This window comes from Salvelinus alpinus, chromosome 18 (assembly GCF_045679555.1).
Source record: "Salvelinus alpinus chromosome 18, SLU_Salpinus.1, whole genome shotgun sequence".
Taxonomy (NCBI): Eukaryota; Metazoa; Chordata; class Actinopteri; order Salmoniformes; family Salmonidae; genus Salvelinus; species Salvelinus alpinus.
Window position 1 is genome coordinate 8,290,324 of NC_092103.1, and position 27,032 is coordinate 8,317,355.

At 42.5% G+C, this 27,032-nt stretch overlaps 2 protein-coding genes and 2 long non-coding RNA genes across 7 annotated transcripts; 2 read left to right on the top strand and 2 right to left on the bottom strand.

Annotated features, from left to right (window-relative positions):
- The first annotated feature begins 1,760 nt into the window (after nt 1-1,760).
- Nucleotides 1,761-13,171, top strand: LOC139543716 (Golgi phosphoprotein 3-like). Of its 2 annotated transcripts, XM_071350065.1 has the most exons (6): nt 1,761-1,890; nt 2,010-2,374; nt 2,509-2,715; nt 3,256-3,387; nt 10,721-10,835; nt 11,114-13,171. In XM_071350065.1, the coding sequence occupies exons 2-6, from the start codon at nt 2,087-2,089 to the stop codon at nt 11,536-11,538; spliced, it is 1,167 nt and encodes a 388-aa protein (XP_071206166.1). In that variant the 5' UTR covers nt 1,761-1,890; nt 2,010-2,086; the 3' UTR covers nt 11,539-13,171. The 2 variants fall into 2 exon arrangements, with proteins under 2 accessions (XP_071206166.1, XP_071206167.1); XM_071350066.1 differs by lacking the exon at nt 1,761-1,890 and having other exon boundaries at nt 2,255-2,378.
- On the bottom strand, nt 1,773-2,371 carry LOC139543718 (uncharacterized). The gene is made up of 2 exons (XR_011668751.1): nt 2,238-2,371; nt 1,773-2,045 (listed from the first exon to the last, which is right to left on the bottom strand). It is a non-coding gene; the product is annotated as an uncharacterized lncRNA (long non-coding RNA).
- A 140-nt stretch (nt 13,172-13,311) lies between the features above and the next one.
- LOC139543719 (uncharacterized) lies at nt 13,312-17,021 on the bottom strand. The gene is made up of 2 exons (XR_011668752.1): nt 14,734-17,021; nt 13,312-14,625 (listed from the first exon to the last, which is right to left on the bottom strand). It is a non-coding gene; the product is annotated as an uncharacterized lncRNA (long non-coding RNA).
- Nucleotides 17,002-26,782, top strand: LOC139543717 (activated RNA polymerase II transcriptional coactivator p15-like). Of its 3 annotated transcripts, none has more exons than XM_071350070.1 (5): nt 17,002-17,238; nt 19,623-19,704; nt 21,951-22,079; nt 25,927-26,035; nt 26,389-26,782. In XM_071350070.1, the coding sequence occupies exons 2-5, from the start codon at nt 19,624-19,626 to the stop codon at nt 26,466-26,468; spliced, it is 399 nt and encodes a 132-aa protein (XP_071206171.1). In that variant the 5' UTR covers nt 17,002-17,238; nt 19,623; the 3' UTR covers nt 26,469-26,782. The 3 variants fall into 3 exon arrangements, with proteins under 3 accessions (XP_071206171.1, XP_071206169.1, XP_071206170.1); XM_071350068.1 differs by having other exon boundaries at nt 17,008-17,184; XM_071350069.1 differs by lacking the exon at nt 17,002-17,238 and adding an exon at nt 17,341-17,593.
- Nucleotides 26,783-27,032: the final 250 nt, after the last annotated feature.

Genomic DNA, 27,032 nt, shown 5'->3' on the forward strand with positions numbered 1-27,032 from the left:
ACATAGATATTAAAACAATCAATTGTTAAAATGAACCTGCAATAGAGCATGATGGAAACACTGTGGTTATTTTAGACCAGTGAGTGTTAATTCAACACTTACAGAGTGAATTGTTATGTTTAGAGTGTAGGCCCTCAAAATAAGACTTATAAGGCTTATCAAACTCAACTCTGGACCTCGAAGCCAGTTCCACTGCATTTTTTTCATTGTTCCCCTGGGACACCAGGTGTGTGCAATTAATTAGGTAGAACAGAATACCAGCAGTTTCCATCCCTCGTAGGGTAAGAGTTGAATACCCCTGCCTTAAGAAATGCATATTGTATTGTGTTAAACAATGACATTTTAATGATGATATATTAGCTCAGGATTTCACTGGGTGAAGTCCCTAGGACTGAAAATAGATGAATGCAATAACCATCTCTGTCACTGACAAATACAGTCATGGGTGGTAACTACAATTCACTCGAAAGGCATGGCACTCTGGGAAATAGGGCTTTACACCAAGCAGTGTGTTAATTCAACACTGTTGCAACGTCTATATGGGTCCACACCTTCGGTGTTCCAACATTCTGTGTTGATTTAACGCTGGAGAATTTGCTGTACATGAAAAGAAAAAGAAACATTCATTCTCATCATCCTCATGTCCCTAAAACACAGTTTTCGTTTCCAGAAATTCTTTCTGAACGCTGGGAATTGAGAGTGTATTTTAATACTGGGCCAAAGCTTCTCCACCGTTTTCTCACAGGAGTGCTGAAGCTCTCTCATTTCACTGTGAGCACGAAAGGGCAGCTTTTCTGCTCACAATGGGAATCAAGGGCCATTTATACATGTTTTTACCTTTATTTAACTAGGCAAGTCAGTTAAGAACAAATTCTTATTTACAACGACGGCCTACACCAGCCAAACCCGGACGACCCTGGGCCAATTGTGCACCGCCCTATGGGACTCCCAATCACAGCCGGTTGTGATACAGCCTGGATTTGAACCAGGGTGTCTGTAGTGACGCCTCAAGATGCAGTGCCTTAGACCACTGTGCCACTCGAAGCCATGTGGCATATATGTTGCTACTTGTTGATTCCCTGATGTTCCCAAACTGATGTGATTAAGACCAAGACTAGCACATCTCTATTTGCAGGGGAAATAAATGGGATATATCAGGGAGCAATTTCCAGAGTTGTTTTTTGTACTGAAAATCAAATACATTTCCTTTTTAGATTGGTATGTCAAAAGTTTAATTTCACATGTTCGTTTTTCTGGCTAGTAGAAGAGAAACAGGTGAAAAGATAAAATGCTATGACTACAACTACTAACAGCTTCTACAACAACAGTGCTACCAGTATCAGTACAGCAAGTAATTGAAAAGGTATCATCTTATTATTTGCTTTTAGTCTGCCATCTTGTGGTATGAATTATGTATTACACACAGATGACTTAGCGGGCAGACTGAATGTGTATTTCGTCCTGTTATTTCCCAAAGAAGAAAAACATGAAGGTTCGTGTTCCCCAACAGAGAGCAATAAAGATCAACGCTGTTTCAGATTTGCAGGCCACACACACACATTGGTTGGTGTCATTGGTTGATTGAACCTGTTGTCTGATCAAAACATTTATGTTTTGTAGCAATCATTGTGACCTTTGTGTTTTGCCGATTGCGCAATCACGCCTCCTAGCAGCAAGTAGCTATAGTTGTCCTTGTTCAATAGAGCCATTGCAGGACATCTAGGTTGACACATTTAACCTGGCTTTGTAAAAACTGACGGAGGACAAAAATGTTTTGGATGTTGTTGTTTTTTTACATAGGGACATACAGCCCTATTCATTTGAGCCGGAATACACTTAAGAGGAGTTGAAACGGAAACCGTTTAAGAACCAAATGGAAGTCAAATTCAGGTAGGTCCCTCCTCACTTCGTTCCATTTGATTCCGTTTAAGAAATGTTTTGCAACAGATCCGTCTGAATGAATCTTGTTTACTGTGGAGGGATTATGACAAGTCTTCTTCTCTCATCAGACGGAGGTGCTTCTCAATTAGACTGCATGAATGGAACTATAAGAAGAAAAGGACATGAGTGAATGCATCAGTAATACATGTTTTGCCAAATGTTGAGAGGTCAGAAGGCAATTGGAGTTTGCATCACAACATTAAAAACAAGGACCTACTGCCTGTACAATCAACATAATATATTACAACCTACAATAGTCTATGGATTTAAGTATGCCCACTCAACCATGTTTATACCTTGTGTGTGTGAGAGAGAGAAAGAGAGAGGCATATCCTCATCTGACGTCATCACGTGTATCCAGTCATCACGTGTCGCCATATTGGATCAGGAAGTGGAAAGTGTTGAAGTGGAAATCTGTTGCAGGTTTGCTGTTGTAGGTATTCGAATATTAATTTGATATACACCCAATTTTACGATCAACCGGGTTTATTTATGCATCGGAAACACTAAAACCGTCAGGAGATACCAAATAATTTGTATTTACCTGTTGTTGGGACGTGCATCCAGAGTATGACTTCCCTAACACAGCGAAGTTCGGGCCTGGTGCAGAGGAGGACCGAGGCCTCTCGCAATGCAGCTGTCGACAAGGAGAGGGGGTCCGATGATGAGGACTACGAGCCACGTCAAGAGGAAGAGGATGAGAAAGGAGACTCCAAAGAAACTCGACTGACGTTGATGGAAGAAGTGTTGCTATTGGGATTGAAAGATCGAGAGGTATAGTGTTAGTTATCGTCGTTAGCATGTTGCTATAACGTTAGCTAGCTACAGTAGCTGTTTGTTTACGTTCCAACCAGCTTACGTTATGTGCTAACATAGCTAGCTAAGCTAATGCGCTTTTCCTACGTTAGCTAGCTTTACCGTCATGTCATATGCCTATTCAACATTGCAAACTAATAGTGCTTTCAATACAACTGGGAACTTGGGGGCGGGAACGAGGTAAAATCATAACGTCAGTGATCTTCAGGTCGGGAAGTCGGAGTTCTAGAAAAATGCCCGAATTTCCGAGTTGAATGACCGTCGAAAACTATTTTTTTCCATTCGAAACTCGTTTTTTTCCAGAGTTCCCAGTTGTCTTGAACTCTCCGAAGTTGGAGATTTCCGAGTTCCCAGTTGTTTTGACGCGGTATAAGGTTTTCAAACGTGTCACTTTGTGCGTGTCACTTATGTCATCAGCAGGATGTTTGCTTAATTTAACCAGGACGTGTCATCGTGTGAAGTATTCACCAAATGCTTGACTTTTTTTTTCTCCAACAGGGCTACACTTCATTCTGGAATGACTGCATTTCTTCTGGTCTCCGAGGTTGTATGCTCATCGAACTGGCTTTGAGAGGGAGACTGCAGCTAGAGGCTTGTGGCATGAGGAGGAAAAGCCTGCTGGCCAGAAAGGTGAGTGAAACACACGGATTAACTTGGTTACCACACTTGTGGCAAATATATATTTTAAATAACCCAAGATAGACCACCGCCTGTCATCTTCTTCCATGCTATTATGGTGATTCGCAAACAAGTATTAGATGTGCATGCCGGCACCTACTGGATAGGTTGAAAACGGAGAAACTTTAAAACAGAAATAATAGGTGAAAATAAAACATACTCCTAGTATTCTAAAAGGAAAAAATGTACTCCTTCAGTCAGACTCAAATGTGTACTCAGATCCCTACACATGCTCGGGAGCCTGAGAGGGGGGAACATCTTCATTCAATATTCCCTGCACCGTTTCAGTCCTGAGGTCCTGGAGATCCCAACATATTTTTGCCACCTTAACAATGATGCCTAGTTTCATATATTTTTTATATATTAGTTTGTCCAGTGCAATTGATCGATTGCGCAAAAATGCAACTATTAGTATTTCAGGATCCCTCTGATGAACACCATCTCACTACAGGCTGTGGGGCATCCACTACCATTTAATCTCCACTCGCTCCTTCAGCTATTTGTACTGCCTTCACAAAGGAGAACTGCTGGAGCAAGCCCTGATCCTAGATACTGCGACCTCCTTCACCCTAACTGGGCACTCCAGGAACTTGGGAATGTGGTTCCCACCACAATTGCAGCACCATGCTTTCTCAGAATCTTCACCAATTTACATGTATTCCTTCTGCAAACCTTTTACAATTGTAACACTGCAGTGGTTTTTGTACATACGGTCTCACCGCATATCTCACATAAGTTTTACTTGAGTCGGGATAATCACTTCTTCAAACAACAGTAAAGCCGATAGACTTTCCACCTTCTTCCGGTGTATCATTCTGGTCACGCGACATGCGTCTACCACTCCTGGCATGTTCTCCCTAAACGATGAAGCCTCTGTCCAAGGAGACACCAGAGATGACACCTTTTAATCGGTGCCCTACTCAGAAAATCATAGCTCATTTTGACACACAAAATCAACATCATACCAACATCATACCGCTCCTGGTCACTCTATACTCCACTTTTCCCAATTCGTCCTTCACCATCTTTGAGAACGCAAACGTGTCACCCCAAAAAAACATGCTGGTGAATCGCACTCCAACAAACTTCTGCTCATTTCCAACTTGGGGCCTTTTTACTCCACTCTTCACCGTCGTCCACTCTCATTCTCACCAATTTTACTCGCGCCCACAGAATCACACAATGCTTCCGCCATTGCTCCCCACCACAGCCTGTTGTTTCCAATGGGAGCATGAATCATAAAAAGCAGAACAAGCAAGGAAGTGGGCAAAGCATGATCCTATTGGCACGTTCTATCGTGTATTTGTATATTTCTGTTTGGCACCTCCTACTCTGAAGTGCGCGTGTGCAATAACTCAATTCGCCCTCGCACTCCTCCTAAACAACACCTTTTTAATTTTTTTACTTCGGCAAAGGCAATAGTTTACAAAACTTAGTCCACTCTCTTCGTAATACATTCTAGTTTTGTGAACAGAGAACTGTATTGAGATCAGACGATTCGTCGATGAGAACATTTCCAGAATGTCGTCCAAAATCCACCTCGCTCCATGGTTTCCTCTCGTCACCATATTTGGTGGTGAGCGGTAATGCCAGCCGGATGCTACACATCCAGTGAAAGATCTGTCTCATTGTTCTAACTGTGCTTGCGTCTTTTATCATTTGAGTCTTATTGGCAGACTACAACATATAAGGTGTATTGCCGCCACCTGCTGTACGGAGTAGTCATTTTTTATCCATTGCGGGGGAAAGGAGGCGGTGGGCCATTTCTTCAAACAAAACCCATCCAACTCCTTCAGTCCCAGTCCAAACCAAAACACACAATCCCTACACAGGGTCTTGTGAGGGTGGAACAGTCGTCAGCAGGATTCCTTCGAAGGCCTCGGCTCTGAAATCACAATGTCCAAAAACATTTAGCCGCACTCACAATGATGCACATTTTCTCAGATTCCTTCTCCACTTGTGCTGTACAGTTTATGACCATTGCAATAAATTATACAAGGTCCACCTTTTTAACATGTAATACACTATATATACAAAAGTATGTGGACATCCCTTCAAATGATTGGATACGGCTATTTCAGCCAAACCCTTTGCTGACAGGTGTATAAAATCGAGCACATGCTATCTCCATAGACAAATATTGGCAGTAGAATGGCCTTACTGAAGAGCTCAGTGACTTTTCAACGTGGCACCGTCATAGGATGCCACCTTTCCAACAAGTCAGTTTGTTAAATGGCTGCCCTGGTCAACTGTAAATGCTGTTATTGTGAAGTGGAAACGTCTAGGAGCAACAATGGCTCAGCCGTGAAGTGATAGGCCACACAAGCTCACAGAACGGGACCGCCGAGTGCTGATCTGCACAGCGCGTAAAAATCGTCTGTCTTCAGTTGCAACACTCATTACCAAGTTCCAAACTGCTTCTGGGTGTAACGTCAACACAATAACTGTTCATCGGGCGCTTCGAGAAATAGGTTTCCATGGCCGAGCACCTCGGTTGACCTCTAGCACGTACACACAAACCCCCAAATAAAACCAAAACAAAAAAATGCTATGTTTTCACAATTATTCCCACATTCATCCTACAGGATTTTTTTAATTACCCACCCACTTTTAACCTCAACCAATTTTCCATCTACCCACAACCCCACCAACCCATCTCTTGCCTATGGCTGGGAAAAGAGACAAAATCATAATAATAAAGTCATAAACATACATAATTATAAAAGCAACCGTAAAAATAAGGTACAAACATTGGTATTAAATAGGTTGTTGAAATAAACTTATTGGTCTACATTGATAATGGCGCTGGAAGGGGTGGCTGCCGTTTTACAGGCTCCTACCCAACTGCTATTTTTATTTCCCCCCCCCCGCATTGTTGAACTTATTTTGTACATAAAGTTGCGGCAGGACAGAGCAGCTACGTCTGGTAAGTTGTGTGTCTATTTGTCAATAGCAGCTGATGCGTAATGTCTAATATTAAAGAAGTCTCAACGTATTGCTCGCATGAGGTAGAGTACCTCATGATAAGCTGTAGACCACACTATCTACCAAGAGTTTTCATCTATATTATTCATAGCCGTCTATTTACCACCACAAACTGATGCTGGCACTAAGACCGCACTCAACGAGCTGTATAAGGCCATAAGAAAACAAGAAAATGCTCATCCAGAAGCGGCGCTCCTAGTGGCCGCGGACTTTAGTGCATGGATACTTAAACCCGGTTTACCTAATTTGTACCAGCATGTCACGTGCAAACCGAAGGGGGGAAAAACTGTAGACCACCTTTACTCCACACACAGAGACGTGTACAAAGATCTCCCTCGCCCTCCATTTGGCAAATCTGACCATAATTTTATCCTCCTGATTCCTGCTTACAAGCAAAAACAAAAGCAGGAAGTACCAGTGACTCACTCTATATGGACGTGGATGCTACGATACAGGACTGTTTTGTTAGCACAGACTGGAATATGTTCTGGGATTCATCCAAAGGCATTGAGGGGTATACCGCCTCAGTCACTGGCTTCATCAACAAGTGCATTGACGACATCGTCCTCACAGTGACCTTACGTACATATTCCAGACTAGAAGCCATGGATTACAGGCCACATCCGCACCGAGGTAAAGGCTAGAGCTGCCGCTTTCAAGGAGCGGGACACTAATCCGGACTCTTACAAGAAATCCCGCTTTGCCCTCATGTGAACCATCGAACAGGCAAAGCGTCAATACAGGACAAAGATTGAATCCTACTGCACCGGCTCTGACGCTCGTAGGATGTGGCAGTGCTTGCAAACTATTACGGACTATAATGAGAAACCCAGCCGCGAGCTGCCCAGTGGCGCGGGCCTACCAGATGAGCTAAATGCCTTTTTTTATGCTCGCTTCAAGGCAAGCAACACTGAAGCATGCATGAGATCACCAGCTGTTCCGGATAACTGGTGTGATCACGCGCTCCGTAGCTGATGTGAGCAAGACCTTTTAAACAGGTCAACGTTCACAAGGTCGTGGGGCCAGATGTATTACCAGGGCGTGTACTCCGAGCATGCACAGACCAACTGGCGTGTCTTCACTGACATTTTCAATCTGTCCCTGACCGAGTCTGTAATACCCACGTTTCAAGCAGACCATCATGGTCCCTTCCCCAGAGAGGGTGACGGTAACCTGCCTCAATGGCCTCCGCCCCGTAGCACTCACGTCGGTAGCCATGAAGTGCTTTTGAAAGGCTGGTCATGGCTCACATTAACACCATCATCCTGGAAACCCTAGACCCACTCTAATTCGCATACTGCCCCCAACAGATCCACAGATGACGCAATCTCAATCGCACTCCACACTGCCCTTTCCCACCTGGACAAAAGGAACACCTATGTGAGAATGCTGTTCATAGACTACAGCTCAGCGTTGAACACCATAGTAAGGACCCTGGGACTAAACACCCCCCTTTGCAAGTCGATGCTGGACTTCCTGACGGGCCTCCACCAGGTGGTAAGGGTAGGCAACAACACATCTTCCACGCTGATCCTCAACACCGGGGGCCTTCGGGTGCGCACTTAGTCCCCTCGTGTACTCCCTGTTCACCCACGACTGCGTGGCCAAGCACGACTCCAACACCATCATTAAGTTTGCTGATGACACAAGTGGTAGGCCTGATCACCGACAACGATGAGACAGCCCATAGGGAGGTCAGAGACCTGGCAGTGTGGTGCCAGGACAACAACTTCTCCCTCAATGTGAGCAAGACAAAGGAGATGATCGTGGACTACAGGTAAAGGCGTGCTACAGGCCCCCATTAATATCAATGGGGCTGTAGTGGAGCATGTTGAGAGTTTTAAGTTCCTTGGTGTCCACATCACCAACAAACTATCATGGTCCAAACACACCAAGACAGTCGAGAAGAGGGCATGACAACACCTTTTCCCAACCATGAGACTGAAAAGATTTGGCATGGGTCCCCAGATCCTCAAAGTTCTACAGCTGCACCATCGAGAGCATCCTGACTGGTAGCATCACCGCCTGGTATGGCAACTGCTCGGCATCCGACCGTAAGGCGCTACAGAGGGTAGTGCGTACGGCTCAGTACATCGCTGGGGCCAAGCTTCCTGTCATCCAGGACCTATATACTAGGCGGTGTCAGAGGAAGGCCCCAAAAAACACCCAAGTCATAAACTGCTCTCTCTGCTACCACACGGCAAGCGGTACCGGAGCGCCAAGTCTAGGTCCAAAAGGCTCCTTAACAGCTTCTACCCCCAATCTAGGAGACTGCTGAACAATTAGTCAAATTGCCACCCAGACTATTTACATTGACCCACCCCTTGGTTTTTACACTGCTGCTACTCGCTGTTTATTATCTATGCGTAGTCACTTTACCCCAACCTGTACAAACTACCTTGACTAACCTGCACCCCGCACATTGACTCAGTCCCGGTACCCCCTGTACATAGCCTCATTATTGTTATGTGCTTTTATTGTTACTTAAAAAAAAAAAACTTTTAGTTGATTTAGTAAATATTTTCTTAACTCGATTTCTTGAACTGCATTGTTGGTTAAGGACTTGTAAGTAAGCTTTTCACGGTAAGGCCTACTACACCTGTTGTATTCGGCGCATGTGACAAATAAAATTTGATTTGATTTAGTCGTATTTCAATATTTTTATTTATTTATCACTATTTCCTACGTAGTTTCATCTGACATCATTGTCTTTATTCAATCGAATGCAGAGTTATTTAATAGTCTGTGACAGTGCCTCGCAGACTGGCCTCCGTGACACCCGGCCACTCCCCATACCTATCCACTCCTACACCAGCACACCAGAAAGTGCAGGTCAAGGGTTTGTTAGTTAAGCAGCTACAGTACATTCAGAAAGTATTCATACCCCTTGGCCCTTGACTTATTCCACATTTTCGTTGTGTTACAGCCTGAATTCAAAATGTATTAAATAGATTTCTTTTATCACCCGTCTACACACAATACCCTGTAATGACAACGGGAAAACATGTTTTTAGGAATGTTCTCACATGTATTGAAAATGAAATACAGAAATATTCCATTTACATAAGAATTCACACCCCCTGAGCAATGATCAACAACTTTACAGATCTTGAATAATTTTAACAATAATGGACAAAATATTGTACAATCCAGGTGTGCAAAGCTCTTAGAGACTTACCCCAAAAGACTCATCGCTGTAATCGCCACCAAGTGCTTAATTATTCAACAATTATTTTTTTATTTTTTTTAAGTAAATCTACAAACAAAATTCCAATTGATAATGTATGGGGTATTGTGTGTACATAAGTGACACAATTTGTTAAAAATCCGTTTTAAATCCAGGCTGTAACACAACAAAATGTGGTAAAAGTAAAGGGGCGTGAATACTTTCTGAAGGCACCGTACCTTCTTGTTACCCTAACTGATGCCACATTACCCAATGCATCCATGATTTGTTGATCAGATGTCCCGGGAAACTCCATCAGTCCAAAACCCTCACTCGGACTAAAAACGCGTCAGAACTACACTTGGTTTTACAAGATTCCACCGGAACCTTAATTCTCTTATTTCCTTTTTTCGCCACTCTTGACACACTTATCTTCTTCCAATGTGCACCACAGCTGTCAGTTTCACACAGAACACCCTCTTCCACCTCTCTCTCAAGTGTCAACAGCCTACAAACCCACTTGCTTATACACTGAGTGTACAAAACATTAAGAACACCTGCTCTTTCCAAGACTGACTAGGTGAATCCAGGTGAAAGCTATGATCCATTATTGAAATCATATGTTAAATCCACTTCAATCAGTGTAGATAAAGGGGAAGGAGATGGGTTAAAGAAGGATTTTTAAGCCTTGAGAAAATTTAGACAGATTTTGTATGTGTGCCATTCAGAGGGTGAATGGGCAAGACAAAGGATTTAAGTGCCTTTTGTACGGGGTATGGTAGAAGGTACCAGGTTTGTGTCAAGAACTGCAATGCGGCTGGGTTTTTCATGCTCAACCGTTTCCCGTGTGTATCAAGAATGGTCCACCGTCTAAAGGACATCCAGCCAACCTGACACAACTGTGGGAAGCTTTGGAGTCAACACAGGCCAGCATCCCAGTGGAACGCTTTCATCATCCATGGCGTTAACCGCTAGGCTACCTGCCGTGTGTGTGTGGCATTGCAATGTGGTAGACCAGCAGAGTCTGCCAACCCTAGCAGTTTATGCTAATGTGTGTGTATCCCAATGTTACAGTAAGGTTTTGTTGTGTGTGAAATCAACCTTTAAAAAAAAACTGGTATCTATTTTTGTCAGGTTATCTGTAAGTCAGCCGCCCCTACAGGAGACATGTTGCTGGACGAGGCTCTGAAGCATGTCAAAGAAACCCAGCCCCCAGAGACAGTCCAGAGCTGGATAGAGCTGCTGAGCGGTGAGAAGCCATATTGAATACGCCCACCCACCATTACTCCCCCTATTTTAAACAACTGTATTTGTTTGTGCTATATCTGCCTGTCTTCCGTTCTTAGTGTTTTGTTCTTTATTGTCATCATGATTATTTGATATTACCACACTGTGCCACCTCCCCTTCCCAGTTCTGTTTGAAATTAAATGTGTTTGTCTTGATGTTTTTTTTAAAACAATAGCTAGCCTATTAGGTTTCCAAGTGAAATTGTACAGGAATGACCCGTCATTTGTTCTGTTGTCCAGGTGAGACGTGGAACCCATTGAAGCTGCACTACCAGCTGAGGAATGTCCGTGAACGTCTGGCCAAGAACCTGGTCGAGAAAGGCGTTCTGACCACAGAGAAACAGAACTTCCTCCTCTTCGACATGACCACACACCCACTGACCAACGACACCATCAAACAGCGGCTGGTCAAGAAGGTCCAGGAGTCCGTCCTGGACAAGTGGGTGAACGATCCGGGGCGCTTCGACAAGCGCGTGCTGGCCCTGATCTTCCTGGCTCACTCGTCAGACGTGCTGGAGAACGCCTTCGCCCCGCTGCTGGACGAACAGTATGACCTGGCCATGAAGAGGGTACGTCTGCTGCTGGACCTGGAGCCAGAGGCGGAGAGCACCAAGGCCAACGCTAACGAGCTGCTGTGGGCCGTGGTGGCCGCCTTCACCAAATGAAGCCCTACCGGAAACCAACGTGAGACGGAACTTTAAAAAACACTACAGACCTCTGGGGCTCAGAGCTCTCAGATCTCCCATGTTTCTGATATGACGATGACGACAAGGATGATGATGATGATGGTGTTGGCAGTGGTGAAGACGGCGATGAAGATCACGAAGCACGGCTCTCCCTCTGTATTGACAGTGCTGTGACCCCTGACCTCTCGGAGTCACTGTCCTGTTATCTCCTGGCCAGTTGGTTGACATCAAGTACCCTGTGGGTTCGTCCCAAATGGCACCCTGTTCCCTAATATAGGGCACTTTTTGAGCAGGGCCCTAATGGCTCTGATCAAAAGTAGGCACTACATAGGAAATGGGGTGCCAATTGGGTTGTGGCCTTTCTGTTCACTGTGAGACCTAGTGTAACTTTAAGCACTTGCGTCAGTAGCTGGCACCCACCCAGGTCTGTGTCCTTCCTTTTAGGAGGAACTTTTAAAACCGCCAGGTTTTGCTTGACCATCATGGCCCAGACCTACCGCGATGACCTGATATGACCATACAGAACATAAGTCATTCTTTTTGTCTTTTCTTTTGCGTTTAGTCACTTTGAGGAGGTTTTTAGACATGACCTATAGATCTCACGTCTGTTTGTTGTTAATAAATGTTAACCATCTCCAAACCATTTTGCACATTCAACACGGGATATAGAAGAGTTTACTATTTGTAAAAACAAACAGAAAAAACATTGAAGTTGAATTCCGAGCACCATTTATTTTGTTCAGGGTACCAACCAGTGCATGCTTTATTCCTGTTCAATTTTACTTTATCTCCCCTCTCCATGTACTAAAGAATCGTAGCTTGTGCTGACCATCCTTTTCAAATGGGAGACTATTCTCTGCAACTCTACCATCCTATTCCAGACACTGCACGTCTCCTCTTTGCAGGCAAACTGGTTTCGGGTGTACATGTGTGCAAAGTCATGTTTTGAAGAGGCACAGTTTCCAAGAAAGAAATTCTCTCAAATTGGCCAAATATCTATGTCATTTAGTTAGTGTATTGAGAGAAAAAAAAGATATTGTGGCATATGACTAGGTAGAAGAAACATCTCCTAAAACGGGCTAATTGTATTTTATACGTGTCCCTCTCTGGCAGTATAATCTTAACGCTTTTGATTTTATGCCATAATATGTATATTTTATTTTCTACTAGGCCAATTTCTATTGCTTTAATATAATTCACATGATTACGTTCATATGTAGTTGGTCTTCATTCATGGTTTGGGCTTTTTATTTTCTCTTTTTATGCCTGCTAGTTGGTTGTACTATTCATCACTTGGAGTTGGCCCTAACTGCTGATACAGGGTCAGATACTATTTGATCTGCCTAAAGGTTAGGACAGGGGGAAGGGTTAATCTGATCCTAGATCTGTGGTTAGGGTTAACTTCTACCTTGAGCATTTGACTCATCTGGAGGGTGTACAGACAAAGTATGGTGGAGGGATTGGATGGGGATGATTATATAGTATTGATTTCCTGAGAGGAACTGATTTATAATATCAAATTTGATCAATGTACAGCGTAATGAAAGGGATCTTCTGAATGCTTTTTTTTTTTACCACAATAAAGGATGGATCTTTTAAGTGCCTGAATTTAGCACTGTGTAGCGCTCCTGTCTTTATCTGCCTCCTTTGTATGATAATTCCTTGAATGAATTACCAGTACTCAAAACAAACGCCTCCAGATTGATTGCACTACAACAAAGTGTAAAAAGGACTCACAATCTGACTGAAACATACAGTATAGCCTGTTGTCTGACTTTTTTTTATTTTAACATGAGAATCAAAAACACTAACAATGGATAACTAACTTCACAAGATGCAGTTTTTGAACACAGCTTTTAGTGGTACGTGTAGTAATTAATGGAAGCAAAAATAACTCACTGGCCTCACATAACACATTAAAGCACTTTGAAGGCCACTTTGTGTCCATGATCTCTACGTAGTTGAACATGATAGGACACTTGTCCCCAACAACAGATAATCATTTGTTTCATCACACTTTGTATGATAGTTTTGTTTGGGCTCTGGACCCCCGTTTTGAGTCAGATCGTCCATATGACTGGCCACAGGTCTGCCAACTGCAGTGGTGTAAAAATACTTAAGTGTTTTTTTGGGGTATCTGTGCTTTACTAATTATATTTTTTGACAACTTTTACCTTACTACATTCCTAAAGAAAATTATGTTATTTTTACTCCATACACCCAGAAGTACATTTTGCATGCTTAGCAGGACAGGAAAATGGTTCAATTCACACACTTATCAAGAGAACATCCCTAGTGCCTCTGATCTGGCGGACTTAATAAACACAAATGCTTAGTTTGTAAATTATGTCTGAGTATTAGAGTGTGCCGCTGGCTATCTGTAAATTTTAAAAACAAAATCGGTTTGCTTAATATAATGAATTTTAAATGATTTATACTTTTACTTTTGATACTATTTTACATTTGAGCAATTCCATTTACTTTTGATACTTATAGTATATTTAAAACCAAATACTTTAAAAGTTTTACTCCAGTAGTATTTTACTGGGTGACTTTCACTTTTACTCGAGTCATTTTCTTTTAAGGTATCTTTACTTTTACTCAAGTATGAAAATTGGGTACTTTTTCCACCACTGGCCAAATGTCAAACGACACATGGTGGTCCACTGGTTTTGCCATTACAATGTCACAGGTTCACTGTTCACTCTCTCCGTGACTTCGTGGGGAGCACCAGCCACCTTGGCATTGATTGTGGGCCAGGTCCAGGCAGAGTATCCTCTTGCCGCAAATGCACCCTTTGAATCACCGAGGGCGAACTGGAACCCTCCATCCCGCCCACAGCATGGTTAACAAAACCGTTGCCCTCGGGCACTGAGGTAGTATTCCGTCTTCTTGTTTCCGTGATCTTCAGTGAGTGGGTTGAAGTTCCTCACTTCACTTTGATTATATTCTTGTAATGTGTTGTCAATATTTCCAACAATTTGAATCTCCAGTCCAGGACGTCACTAGCGAGGCCGTCTCCAACTTTACGCAGCTGATGCGCACAGTCCACAACGGCAGTTAGATCTGGAGAGAAGAGAAAGTCATAGTTTAGTCGGTCAGTTTAACATAGGATAATGTCTCATTTGTGGTAAAATCGTAAGTACAAAATGAAATGGCAGAAATATGAATTACCTTTTCCGGTCATATTGATTGGGCTTGCGTTCTGTTTCTTTGTTGACCTCTTCCAGAGTTATGTTGTGCTTGTGGTACAGAGTAGATTGAGTATCGGAATTTATGCAGCTCTGTAAGGCTTATCAGTCAGCAGTGAGGTTTCTGCTAAGGTCAGAAGTTAACTTCGTTATATAGCCTTGGTGACGTAAATTGTGGATCCCTTGTGCAAGTCTCGCCTCCTAATCAGCTGCTGTTTTACGGTTATGCTCAGTCCTCTTTGTTATTACAATGTTGTGTGCTGTGTTTCCTCAAAGATGACTTTGCAATCAAATAGGCAGCTGATTATCATTGTAGGCTAATTGTAGGCTAAAAAATCATACATTACACTATCCATAAACTAATTCTGGATATTCCTTTGGCCCTCACTGACTATGGGTGCCCAATTACCCAAGTAAAGATGATTTAAGGACTATAGATAGTTACACTATTTTATATTATTTTGTGGAACAAAAAGATACTCATAAATATCTGAAATATTGATTCATAAAATATTAGACAGTTACCAAATTAAATGGAATATTGGAAAATGTAAATTCTTTCTCTTGGTCTCCACTTGAAAGTTGATTGGCACAGTACACTTTCCACTGCAGCAAGCGACAGTCCATATAATCTGTCAAAAGTGATGCTGTGTATGTTAGGAACACCACACCTGCAATCAATAGCATGCTGGGTTAGGACACAACATGTTATTTGATTGATATCACTGGGAGAATGCTTGCACACTTACGTAAAACAGTTGACCAAATGAATTGGCTTGCTCAATGTACTCATTGATAGACGGAATAACAACACAGGACAAGAGCATCTGTCCATGTCTTATAAAACAGTTCAACTGTGATTGGAACATACCTCAATTGATAAAATGACAAACAACGATTGATAAGGCTAGATTGTGCAATATTGATTGGCAGGTTGTTTCTAATACATGCCAAGGAATGTGTGTCTTTAATGAACATTACAGAGCACATTTGACCCTAGGCTAGTTCTCCAAATATGTCATTATTTTTGGTTTATTTCAGGCCAGGGCACTCACTGCAAATGTTTATGGGTTTTCAAACAATACTACATATGTTTCAAAGGCCTGCACTGGCACCAGATTCAGAACTGATGTGGACATAATTTCCCTCCTATCATGAGTGTTCTCATATCCCTGGTCACAACAGTAATAGCAGTGACTAACATGTTATGGCTTGTCCTGTATTGTGGGCGTGCCTATCAGATGTGGGGAAGTACTGTACAGTTCTATAGTGTCTGCAATGAGTGCACCTGTTGTCAGCTGACTCCTGTGTCATATTCATTGATGCACACCGTAGCAAAACGTTTTGCAACAGAAAAGGAAAACAAGACTTTCTTATTGGACAAGTTCAGGTAGTCCCTCCCTGTTTCAGTCTGTTTTGTTTCCGTTTGGTGCCTAAAGAATATGACCCTTGGTTGAACCCAGAGGCCCAATAAACCATTGTTCCAAGGCACTTAGCAGAATCATCTTATCTTTCCTTAGGTCAACTACGTGTACTTTATGACACATCCTAAACAGTGTGTCAAGGAAGATTTTAGAGGATGTTTTCACATTAGACGTGGAGCAAACATGATTCTGTTTATGAATTAGTTTTTAAAATGCTATCATTTTTTACCTTTAGTTTTATAATGAACTGATGCAAAGGAAATTTGTTTTTAGTGAATATAAGGCTCACACACAGTATACTGTATCATATTATATACTGTACTTCACAGAACATGGCAGGCCTAGCCGTTAGAACTTTGGGTCACTAACCGAAAGGTCGCTAGTTCAAACCCCAGAGCTGATAAGGTGAAAAATCGGTTGATGTGCCCTTGCGCAAGGCACTTAACCCTAATTGCTCCAGGGTCGCCAAACAAAAAATTATACACATGTGTGAAATTTGACAAATATAAGCACCCACCAAATAATTATTTATTATGTGCTGCTACTACAACTATATTACAAGGTCATTGATAGAATAATTCAGGCCCTATTACTTTCATAGTGATTGCCAAAATTTATGCATTTAAAAAAAAAATGAACTGTTACCAAATGTATCCTTTCAGACAGTGCAGACACTTTCTGTTGACATACTTTTTATGTAACGCCATAAAGACTGTACATGTAGCATAAGGCACGCTGAGGCCAAATTTAGCTCCATACAGTCTCAAATGTTGTAACAATGCGGAGGGCTCCGAATGTATAAACACAAACTCACTTCCTTGTCAACTTCCTTTACGACAGCTCTGCGCTGATCGGCGAATCGCAAGAAGCATGAATGCCCTGATTTATGTAGAGGCTATATCACTGTAAATGCTGCACGGCCAATGCAGACACCGGGCGGCAGCTAGCCTAGTGGTTACAGCTGGGCTAGTAACCGAAAGGTTTCTAGATCGAATCCCTGAGCTGACAAGGTAAAAGTCTGCCCCTAAACAAGGCAGTTAACCCACTGTTCCTAGGCCGTCATTGTAAGTAAGAATCTGTTCTTAACTGACTTGCCTAGTTAAATAAAAACAGAATTGACCATGCAGCGCCTTTAACTGTAAGCAGGAGCACAATCAGAGAACACCATTTCCCACAAATACCGTTTACCTCCGGATGCATCGAAGCTGCAGCAAACTTGCGCCACTGATTTCTAGATCACATGAACAGGAAGAAAGCCTCGTGCTGATTTTACTTCGTCCAGTTCATTTGAAAGGAAGATTTGGTAAACCGCGCAGGTTTTGACAAGACAAGAAATTATTGATTTGCAGGCCTTTATCTCGCGCCTTCAGCAGTATCCGCGTACACGACACTCGAGCTCAATACAGTGAAATATTGCACGTAAGTACTGTATTGTTGTTACTATGTAGATTTTATACCTGGAGCAAACAAAGGTGCAAACCTAAATGCAACATTGTAGCCGTGCTGCAAGAACTTTACAAACTCGATTGATCGTGATAAATTGTTGGATTATTGGTTAATTCAGGCCTACCTATCCAGAGTATGCGCGTGCTATTTTCTACAGTAGCTCGACGAGCTGTGCAATAATTCGAGCGAATCAGTCCTAGATTGCAAATTGAAATAATAAACATAAAAATTACTAGAACGTACATATTCGGTGGTCACGTGGACTACATCTGGGTCAGCGTGAGGGAACCGTGTAGCAATTTTTTTTAGGTAGGAAAATGTCCAGTGGAAATGTTATAGATTTCTGTATATATCGACATCAGTTGTTTTACATTATCTATCTACCTGTAGTAAAGGGTTCTTTGCGGAGGGATAGGGTTCTACCAATAACCATTTTGATCAGAACCCCTTTTGGAAGACAAGGATCCTTTGTTAGGCAAAGTGTTCTATCTGAAACATTTAACATCCTAAGAACCGTTTTTGGAAGAAAGGGTTCTTGGATGTTTTTTGGAAGGCATGAAGGGTTCTACATAGAACCATCTATCATGTTTCCCAGCATGTAGGGAGATTTTTAGAATTGTTTGTTTTACTGTAAAATATGTTTTGCATGTACATTGATTGGTTAATACATTTTATGCTACACAAAGATAAATAACATACCGTTTTCTGAACTAATCCAATCTGTTGCTTTTATGGCCCCCGTTACTTAGATGGTTGTTCCAGTTTAGATGACTGAGGTAGTCTCAATATTCAGTCTTCCATACCCGGGCAGTCATTCTGAATGCAGGTTGCAATTGATTAACAATTCCACTTACTGGATATGCTAACTCTGGCTGGATTCCAATAAGAATTCCACATCACTTTGCAAACCAGCATAATGTGACTTGAAGGCCTGATGTGGCCTGTAAACCAGGAGATTCCTAACACCACTGTGTTAGAGTATAACTAGGCCACAGAGAACAATGAAACAGATATTTCACTGGATGTATAAATGTGAAGCACCCGGTTGGCGTTTCCACTCGCTACCAAATATGGTAGCAAGAGGAAGGCAGGGGCCGGCAGTGATGGAACGAGATGGATTTTGGCCGACATTCTGTTAATTTACTCATCGATTAAGCATTTGATCTCAATACAGTTTTCTGTTCCCAAAACTACAATCTGTTACGAACAGAGTGGACAATGTTTTGTAGACTTTATCCTTTGCCAAGGTTGGGTTGTTTAGATGGAGTAAAAAGGCAAATTGAGTTATTACACACATGCACTTTACAGAGTAGGGGTTCCCCAACGGAAATATGCAAATGCATGCTAGAATGCGCCAATAGGATTTCGCTAGCTCGTGCTTGCCTCTGCCAACCTCCTTGCTTGTTCTGCCCACTATGGCTCATTTGTTCCCATTTGAAACGACAGGCTGTGGTTTATCTTGGTTTAGTTATACAAATCTTTGACCAGGTCCTCAAAGAAAGGCCTGATGATAATTGTAACGCTTTGTCCTAAATAATACAATTTTAAAGGCTAGTAAAGTTGGTGGAACCGTTCATAGAGGGATCTAGGAAGAACCTTTCGATGACAAAATGGTTATTGTTCTAGGTGGAACCATATACAGGGGGCTCTTTGAGGAACCGTACATAGAGGGTTCTAGATGGATAGGTTCTAGATAGGGTTCTACCCAGCACTAAAAAGGGTTCCCCTATGGGGACAAACCAAAGAACCCTGTATGGTTCTACTTAGCACCTTGTTTCTACGAGTGCATTATAGACTAGGTCACTGATTATCATTAATCTGCTAACTATTGTATAATGCATTGCACACAGTAACAAACAGACATAATAAAGCAGATTTATCAGAGGTTACACTGCAATAGAACAAAATCATGCTCTTCGGAATGTACATTTATTTTGATAACATTGTGCATTGAAGTCTTACGAAAGGATGGTATTTATTCTGTCATTGCATCTTTTTCCAGGATGCCCAAGTCAAAGGAAGTTCTGTCATCTACTTCTGGCAGTGCCAGTGCCAGTGACTCAGACAGTGAGGCTGAGACCAAGGTAAACAGACACCCCCTGCTCCTGTGTTGTATCCAAAGCCACAACGCAAAGACATTGTGTTTCCGTCAAAAGAACTGAGAAGGACACAAATATTTCAAAATGCTCAGATATACACTACCGTTCAAAAGCTCGGGGTCACTTAGAAATGTCCTTGTTTTTGAAAGAAAAGCAAAAAAATGGTCAATTAAAATGGCATGAAATTGATAAGAAATACAGTGTAGACATTGTTAATGTTGTAAATGACTATTGTAGCTGGAAACGGCTGTTTTTTAATGGAATATCTACATAGGCTTACAGAGGCCCATTATCAGCAACCATCACTCCTGTGTTCCAATGGCACATTGTGTTAGCTAATCCAAGTTTATAATTTTAAAGGGCTAATTGATCATTAGAAAACCCTTTTGCAATTATGTTAGCACAGCTGAAAACTGTTGTTCTCATTAAAGAAGCAATAAAACTGGCATTCTTTAGACTCGTTGAGTATCTGGAGCATCAGCATTTGTGGGTTAGATTACAAGCTCAAAATGGCCTTTCTTCTGAAACTCATCAGTCTATTCTTGTTCTGAGAAATGAAGGCTATTCCATGCGAGAAATTGCCAAGAAACTGAAGATCTCGTACAACGCTGTGTACTACTCCCTTCACAGAACAGCGCAATCTGGCTCTAACCAGAATAGAAAGAGTTGTGGGAGGCCCCGGGACACAACTGAGCAAGAGGACAAGTACATTAGAGTGTCTAGTTTGAGAAACAGACGCCTCACAGGTCCTCAACTGGCAGCTTCATTAAATAGTACCCACAAAACACCAGTCTCAACGTCAACAGTGAATAGGCGACTCTGGGATGGTGGCCTAGGCAGAGTTGCAAAGAAAAATCCATATCTCAGCCTGGCCAATAAAAAGAAACGATTAAGATGGGCAAAAGAACACAGACACTGGACAGAGGATCTCTGCCTAGAAGTCCAGCATCCCGGAGTTGCCTCTTTACTGTTGACGTTAAGACTGGTGTTTTGCGGGTACTATTTAATGAAGCTGTTAGTTGAGGACTGTTTCTCAAACTAGACACTCTAATCTACTTGTCCTCTTGCTCAGTTGTGCATCGTGGCCTCTTGTAGTCCTCTTTCTATTCTGGTTAAGCCAGTTTGTGCTGTTTTGTGAAGGGAGTAGTACACAGCATTATACGAGATCTTCAGTTTCGTGGCTATTGTTTCTGGCCATTTTGAGCTTGTAATCGAACCCACAAATGCTGATGCTCCAGATACTCAACTAGTCTAAAGAATGCCAGTTTTATTGCTTCTTTAATGAGAACAACAGTTTTCATCTGTGCTAACATATTTGCAAAAAGGTTTTCTAATGATCAATTAGCCTTTTAAAATGATAAACTTGGATTAGCTAACACAATGTGCCATTGGAACACAGAAGTGATGGTTGCTGATAATGGGCCTCTGTACGCCTATGTAGATATTCCATTAAAAATCAGCTGTTTCCAGCTACATAGTAATTTACAACATTAAGAATGTCTACACTTTATTTCTGATCAATTTGATGTTATTTTAATAGCAAAAAAATTGCTTTTCTTTCAAGAACAAGGACATTCCTAAGTCACCCTACCGTTTGAAAGTTTGGGGTATGTAGATTCAAAGCCGTGTTTTTATATAGCTGCATATATTAGATTTTTTATTTAACTATGCAAGTCAGTTAAGAACAAATTCTTATTTACAATGCCAGCCAAACACGGACGACGCTGGGCCAATTGTGCGCCACCCTATGCGACTCCCAATCACGGCCTGTTGTGATATAGCCTAGATTCGAACTAGGGTATCTGTAATGATGCCTCTCACACTGAGATGCAGTGCCTTAGCCCGCTGCGCCACTCGGGAGCCCAAAGCAGGTTGACGTTTATTGAGATGAGTCATGTCCTTGAGGCAGTCCTGAGCGATATCCTCTAGATGGGCCATCTGCAAAGTAAAAAGAAAAGGGGGCGATATTATACAGATGAATGAAAACAAAAATGTGCCTTTTGGTCATAATTTAAGGTTATGGTTAGGGTTAGCAGTGTGGTTAGGGTAAAGTTTAAACTCAGATTTTGTGACTTTGTGGCCTTGCCAGCTAGTGACCACTGCAGAGCTGCTTCCTGAACAAGATTCATGACGACAAGCGCTAACCTGCTACAGTTCGTATTACAATCAGAGGTTTCCTTTTGTACTCTGAAGAGAAAGTTAAATGTTATGGAAATGAACCCCTGTTGTAGACCAAGAAGAGAAAGCAAGCAGCGCCAGAGAAACCAGCAGCTAAGAAACCGAAAGGAGGGGAGAGTTCCAAACCTGGTGGAACCTCCAAGGGAAGCGGCAACAAGGACAAGGATGACAACAAGTTCCAGGTAAGGAGATCAGAGCTCTGTGTTGCTGCTCGACCAGACTCCAGCGCAGAAGAACACTGTGTCCGTCCATCCCCAGTACAAAAGATGCAACATTAGTAGCATGTCGATATCAGACCTTTTGCATACCATGGATGAGATTTGAGGTCAACGCGTGCTGGTATGAAAAACGACCCTAAAATACGCAAAAAAAATAGGCTTCTAGTTTGCACGTTGTGGTTTTTGACTCGACTGTCTGAAGTTGGAGCTGAGACAATTGGAGGACGGACAAGGAGAGAAATCTCTAGCTCTCCGCTCCGTCCGCCCCGTAGTCGCAGTACTATTTGTTAAGTTCATGTTTTAAGTATCCCTATATTTCTGTTATTACGGGGCTATCACTCTGTCAAGAGTGCGCCTGCGCGGGAAGGCTTTCTGTTGATTGACCTAGCCTGGTGTGCGATGGCTACCTTGTAGTGTGTTCATACGGTATAGTAAACTTTGTTAAACTGGAACCTTGTCGTTGTGTCATTTCGAGTTAACACTATTTTCCTACCTCGAGCTGGATGGCAGCTCTCCACTTTGTCCGTTGATACCAGTGAGGAGAAAAGGGTAGGCAAAATGGAGAACGAACTGTTTGTCAAATACATTTTCCTACGTTTTATGTGCTAGTGAAGCGCACAACCACTATTATTTAGTCTTTCGCTCCTTAGCTAAGGCGTCATTACAACAAAGGTAGTTAGCTACAGCGTTTAGTCAACTAAGCGAGAACACTTACTCCCCTGCACATGCTGTAATCTCCGCAACGGTAGTAGGCGCGAGCGCATTGACGAGCAAGGAAATGTGCTGTGTTGCAGTAGTTCAGTCCGCTATGTCTGGAAACAGACATGGCAGAGAGAGCTGTTCTGCTAATACCGTCCTTCACAGAAAGTTACAGTTGAAGTCGGAAGTTTACATACACTTAGGTTGGAGTCATTAAAGCTCGTTTTTCAACCACTCCACAAATTTCTTGTTAACAAACTATAGTTTTGGCAAGTCGGTTAGGACATCTACTTTGTGCATGACACAAGTCATTTTTCCAACAATTGTTTACAGACAGATTATTTCACTTATAATTCCCTGTATCACAATTCCAGTGAGTCAGAAGTTTACATGCACTAAGTTGACTGTGCCTTTAAACAGCTTCGAAAAATCTCGAAAATGATGTCATGGCTTTAGAAGCTTCTGATAGGCTAATTGATGTCATTTGAGTCAATTGGGGGTGTACCTGTGGATGTATTTCAAGGCCTACCTTCAAACTCAGCGCCTCTTTGCTTGACATCATTGGAAAATCAAAAGAAATCAGCCAAGACCTCAGAAAAAAATGGTAGACCTCCACAAGTCTGGTTCATCCTTGGGAGCAATTTCCAAACGCCTGAAGGTACCACTTTCATCTGTACAAACAATAGTACGCAAGTATAAACACCATGGGACCACGCAGCCGCCATACCGCTCAGGACGGAGACCCGTTCTGTCTCCTAGCATAGCGAAATGTAGGTTACATGCAGCAACTTTTTTTTAATATGCCTAATAGGCTGCACTGTTTGTAAAGCAGATTAATGTGCTTAATTTGTAAGAATTTAGCAATAAGTAAAACAGCACGAGAAAGCTGGGATATCAATCAATCAATCAAGTTTATTTTATATAGCCCTTCGTACATCAGCTAATATCTCGAAGTGCTGTACAGAAACCCAGCCTAAAACCCCAAACAGCAAGCAATGCAGGTGTAGAAGCACGGCGGCTAGGAAAAACTCCCTAGAAAGGCCAAAACCTAGGAAGTAACCTAGAGGAACCAGGCTATGAGGGGTGGCCAGTCCTCTTCTGGCTGTGCCGGGTGGAGATTATAACAGAACATGGCCAAGATGTTCATAAATGACCAGCATGGTCAAATAATAATCAGGAGTAAGTGTCAGTTGGCTTTTCATAGCCGATCATTAAGAGTATCTCTACCGCTCCTGCGGTCTCTAGAGAGTTGAAAACAGCAGGTCTGGGACAGGTAGCACGTCCGGTGGACAGGTCAGGGTTCCATAGCCGCAGGCAGAACAGTTGAAACTGGAACAGCAGCAAGGACAGGTGGACTGGGGACAGCAAGGAGTCATCATGCCCGGTAGTCCTGACACATGGTCCTAGGGCTCAGGTCCTCCGAGAGAGAGAAATAAAGAGAGAAGGAGAGAATTAGAGAGAGCATACTTAAATTCACACAGGACACCGGATAAGACAGGAGAAGTACTCCAGATATAACCAACTGACCCTAGCCCCCCGACACAAACTACTGCAGCATAAATACTGAAGGCTGAGACAGGAGGGGTCAGGAGACACTGTGGCCCCATCTGATGATACCCCCGGACAGGGCCAAACAGGAAGGATATAACCCCACCCACTTTGCCAAAGCACAGCCCCCACACCACTAGAGGGATATCTTCAACCACCAACTTACCATCCTGAGACAAGGCCGAGTATAGCCCACAAAGATCTCCACCACAGCACAAACCAAGGGGGGGCGCCAACCCAGACAGGAAGATCACGTCAGTAACTCAACCCACTCAAGTGACGCACCCCTCCTAGGGATGGCATGAAATAGCACCTGTAAGCCAGTGACTCAGCCCCTGTAATAGGGTTAGAGGCAGAGAATCCCAGTGGAGAGAGGGGAACCGGCCAGGCAGAGATGGATATGCTTTTATTAAATAGTGGCCTGTCAGAACTCTGTTTTCAAACGGGATTGCGCAATGAAGGGGCCTATAAGAACACATGTTTCACTAGGCTCTGTAGGCTATGGGCTCTCCAACCATGTTCCAGGGTTCCTAGGCCTATAGGATACGTTTGGAGTTACTTCAGTTGTGATACAAAACATCTACTCCTATGGGCTAGGCTACATGATGAAGGAGACTATGATTTTGTTTTTAAAGTCGACCCAAAAATTTGCGCGCTGTGCATCAATCGCAAGTGATAATATTATCAACATTCAGACAATTCTCAATTGAATCTTGTCTTTACATATACTAAATAATATCTGTGAAGTTAGTTTTGATTTAGAATGGACCGTTGTCATGCACTTCTTGGGGCAGGGGGGGAGAAATACATGTCACCCTTATGCACTTGAATAATAAATGGAGGATGCTTTTCTCAGCCAGGTAGGCTGCTCCGGTTGTAAAGCAACGCAATTTGCTTAGTATATGGAAAGTTGAGAAGTAAATATTGTCCTAGCCTATCGAAAGCTGATGGCACCCTCTTTTTAATAGAGGCCAGCAAAACTCTTTCTCACTCAATTGCATAGCATAGCCTATAGATATGTTGCGCAACAGGAACATTTTATTCCGTGCATCAACCAGCTATGAGGAGCTGGCTCTCCCTGCGCAACAGGGGATCCTATTCTGCTCCAACTTTGAAAGCCAGGGCTCTCATGAAGAGTTTGATATGATTTTCGATCGCATTTGCATTGATGCCAGAGTGATTAGAGGGACAATGCAGTGCTGAGTACCGGCCATTAGCAACTGGCCGTTAGCACGTTTGGTAGGCTACTAATGACCATCAGAGGCATCCGAGCTCAACGGTGTCTCAAAGGGTCACGTGGAATTTGACTGAGGTCGTGACTCCTGACTGCCGATGTGGCGGTAATACGGTCACCTTGTAGGCTACCGTTCCTGCTGAGACAGTCTTCTGCCAGTATCATTATTAGGTCAATAAAAAAAGAGTGCATTTGCTTATGATTTTAGCAGGGTGGGTGTTGCACGCATGGGGGCTGGTGGGGGCCGCTGGTGTGGTACTCATAAAAATTATTCAAAGTTGGAAGGTCTGTGATATGGTTGTGTCTTCACGTGCATCTTTTTTATTTCAGATTGGGAAGATGAGGTATGTGAGTGTTCGTGAATTCAAAGGGAAGTGTCTGATTGACATCCGTGAGTACTGGATGGACCAGGAGGGAGAGATGAAGCCGGGCAGGAAAGGTAAGATCTGTCACAGCAGGACCCTGGCCCCTGAGCCCACCGTCAAACAAACACACACATGGATTTTGAATGATGAATCGTTGGTTGAAATAATTTTATCGTCGTTTCGGCTTCAAATAATGAGTTGAAACTGTTTATGAATGATTTATCAACTCCATAAGCCCGTTACAAACATTTTAAAAGGATAACAAATGTTAAGTGTTATCACAATTTCTATGTGTATTTTTCCACCTCTGTACCGAGACACAGTGGTACCCAGATGTCATGTTTGTGATGTTACTTTTTTGGATTCAGTAACTGAACCTAGATCAGTTTACTTTCCTCTGTCTAACTTTCCTCTGTTCCGTGCCCAGGTATCTCACTAAACCCAGAGCAGTGGAGCCAGCTGAAGGATCAAATCTCTGAGATCGACGACGCTGTGAAGGCGATATAAGAGGGAGGCCTCTGGATGCCTGGGATTTACCATCCACACCCATACAATCTGTTTTTGTTCTTAACTTTGCCACCATTTTTTATATTGTTATTGAAACATTTTTAAAGGAAGAGACCCACATTTTTTTAAGTGACGGACCAAGACAACATTGTGTATATTTTAAGTTTTAAGTTTCTCTTTACTTCTTCTTGTGCTGTGTTTGAAAACCCAATGTATGTTATGCTTGTTGAGTACTTCAGATGTAGCTGTATGTGTGTGTTTGTGTCTTATTGGGTTTGCTATAATAAGTAATCAATAAAAGCCATTTAAAGGGACTACATTTTTTTGAAGTGTTTGTATTATTACGGTAGTTTGTATCACTTCTGTATGTCAGCTTGTAAATGAGGATGTTTAACTTCTCCAGATATATCCCGATTTCATCATATCTATTAAAAGCATATTTACAAGAGAATGGTATAAATACACATAAAAGAGGAACCAAGAGGCAATATAATATATGAATTGGCTGACAGGTCCTTCCTGCTCATCTGCTTGTGACCACCAAGTGGCACCAAATCCAACAGA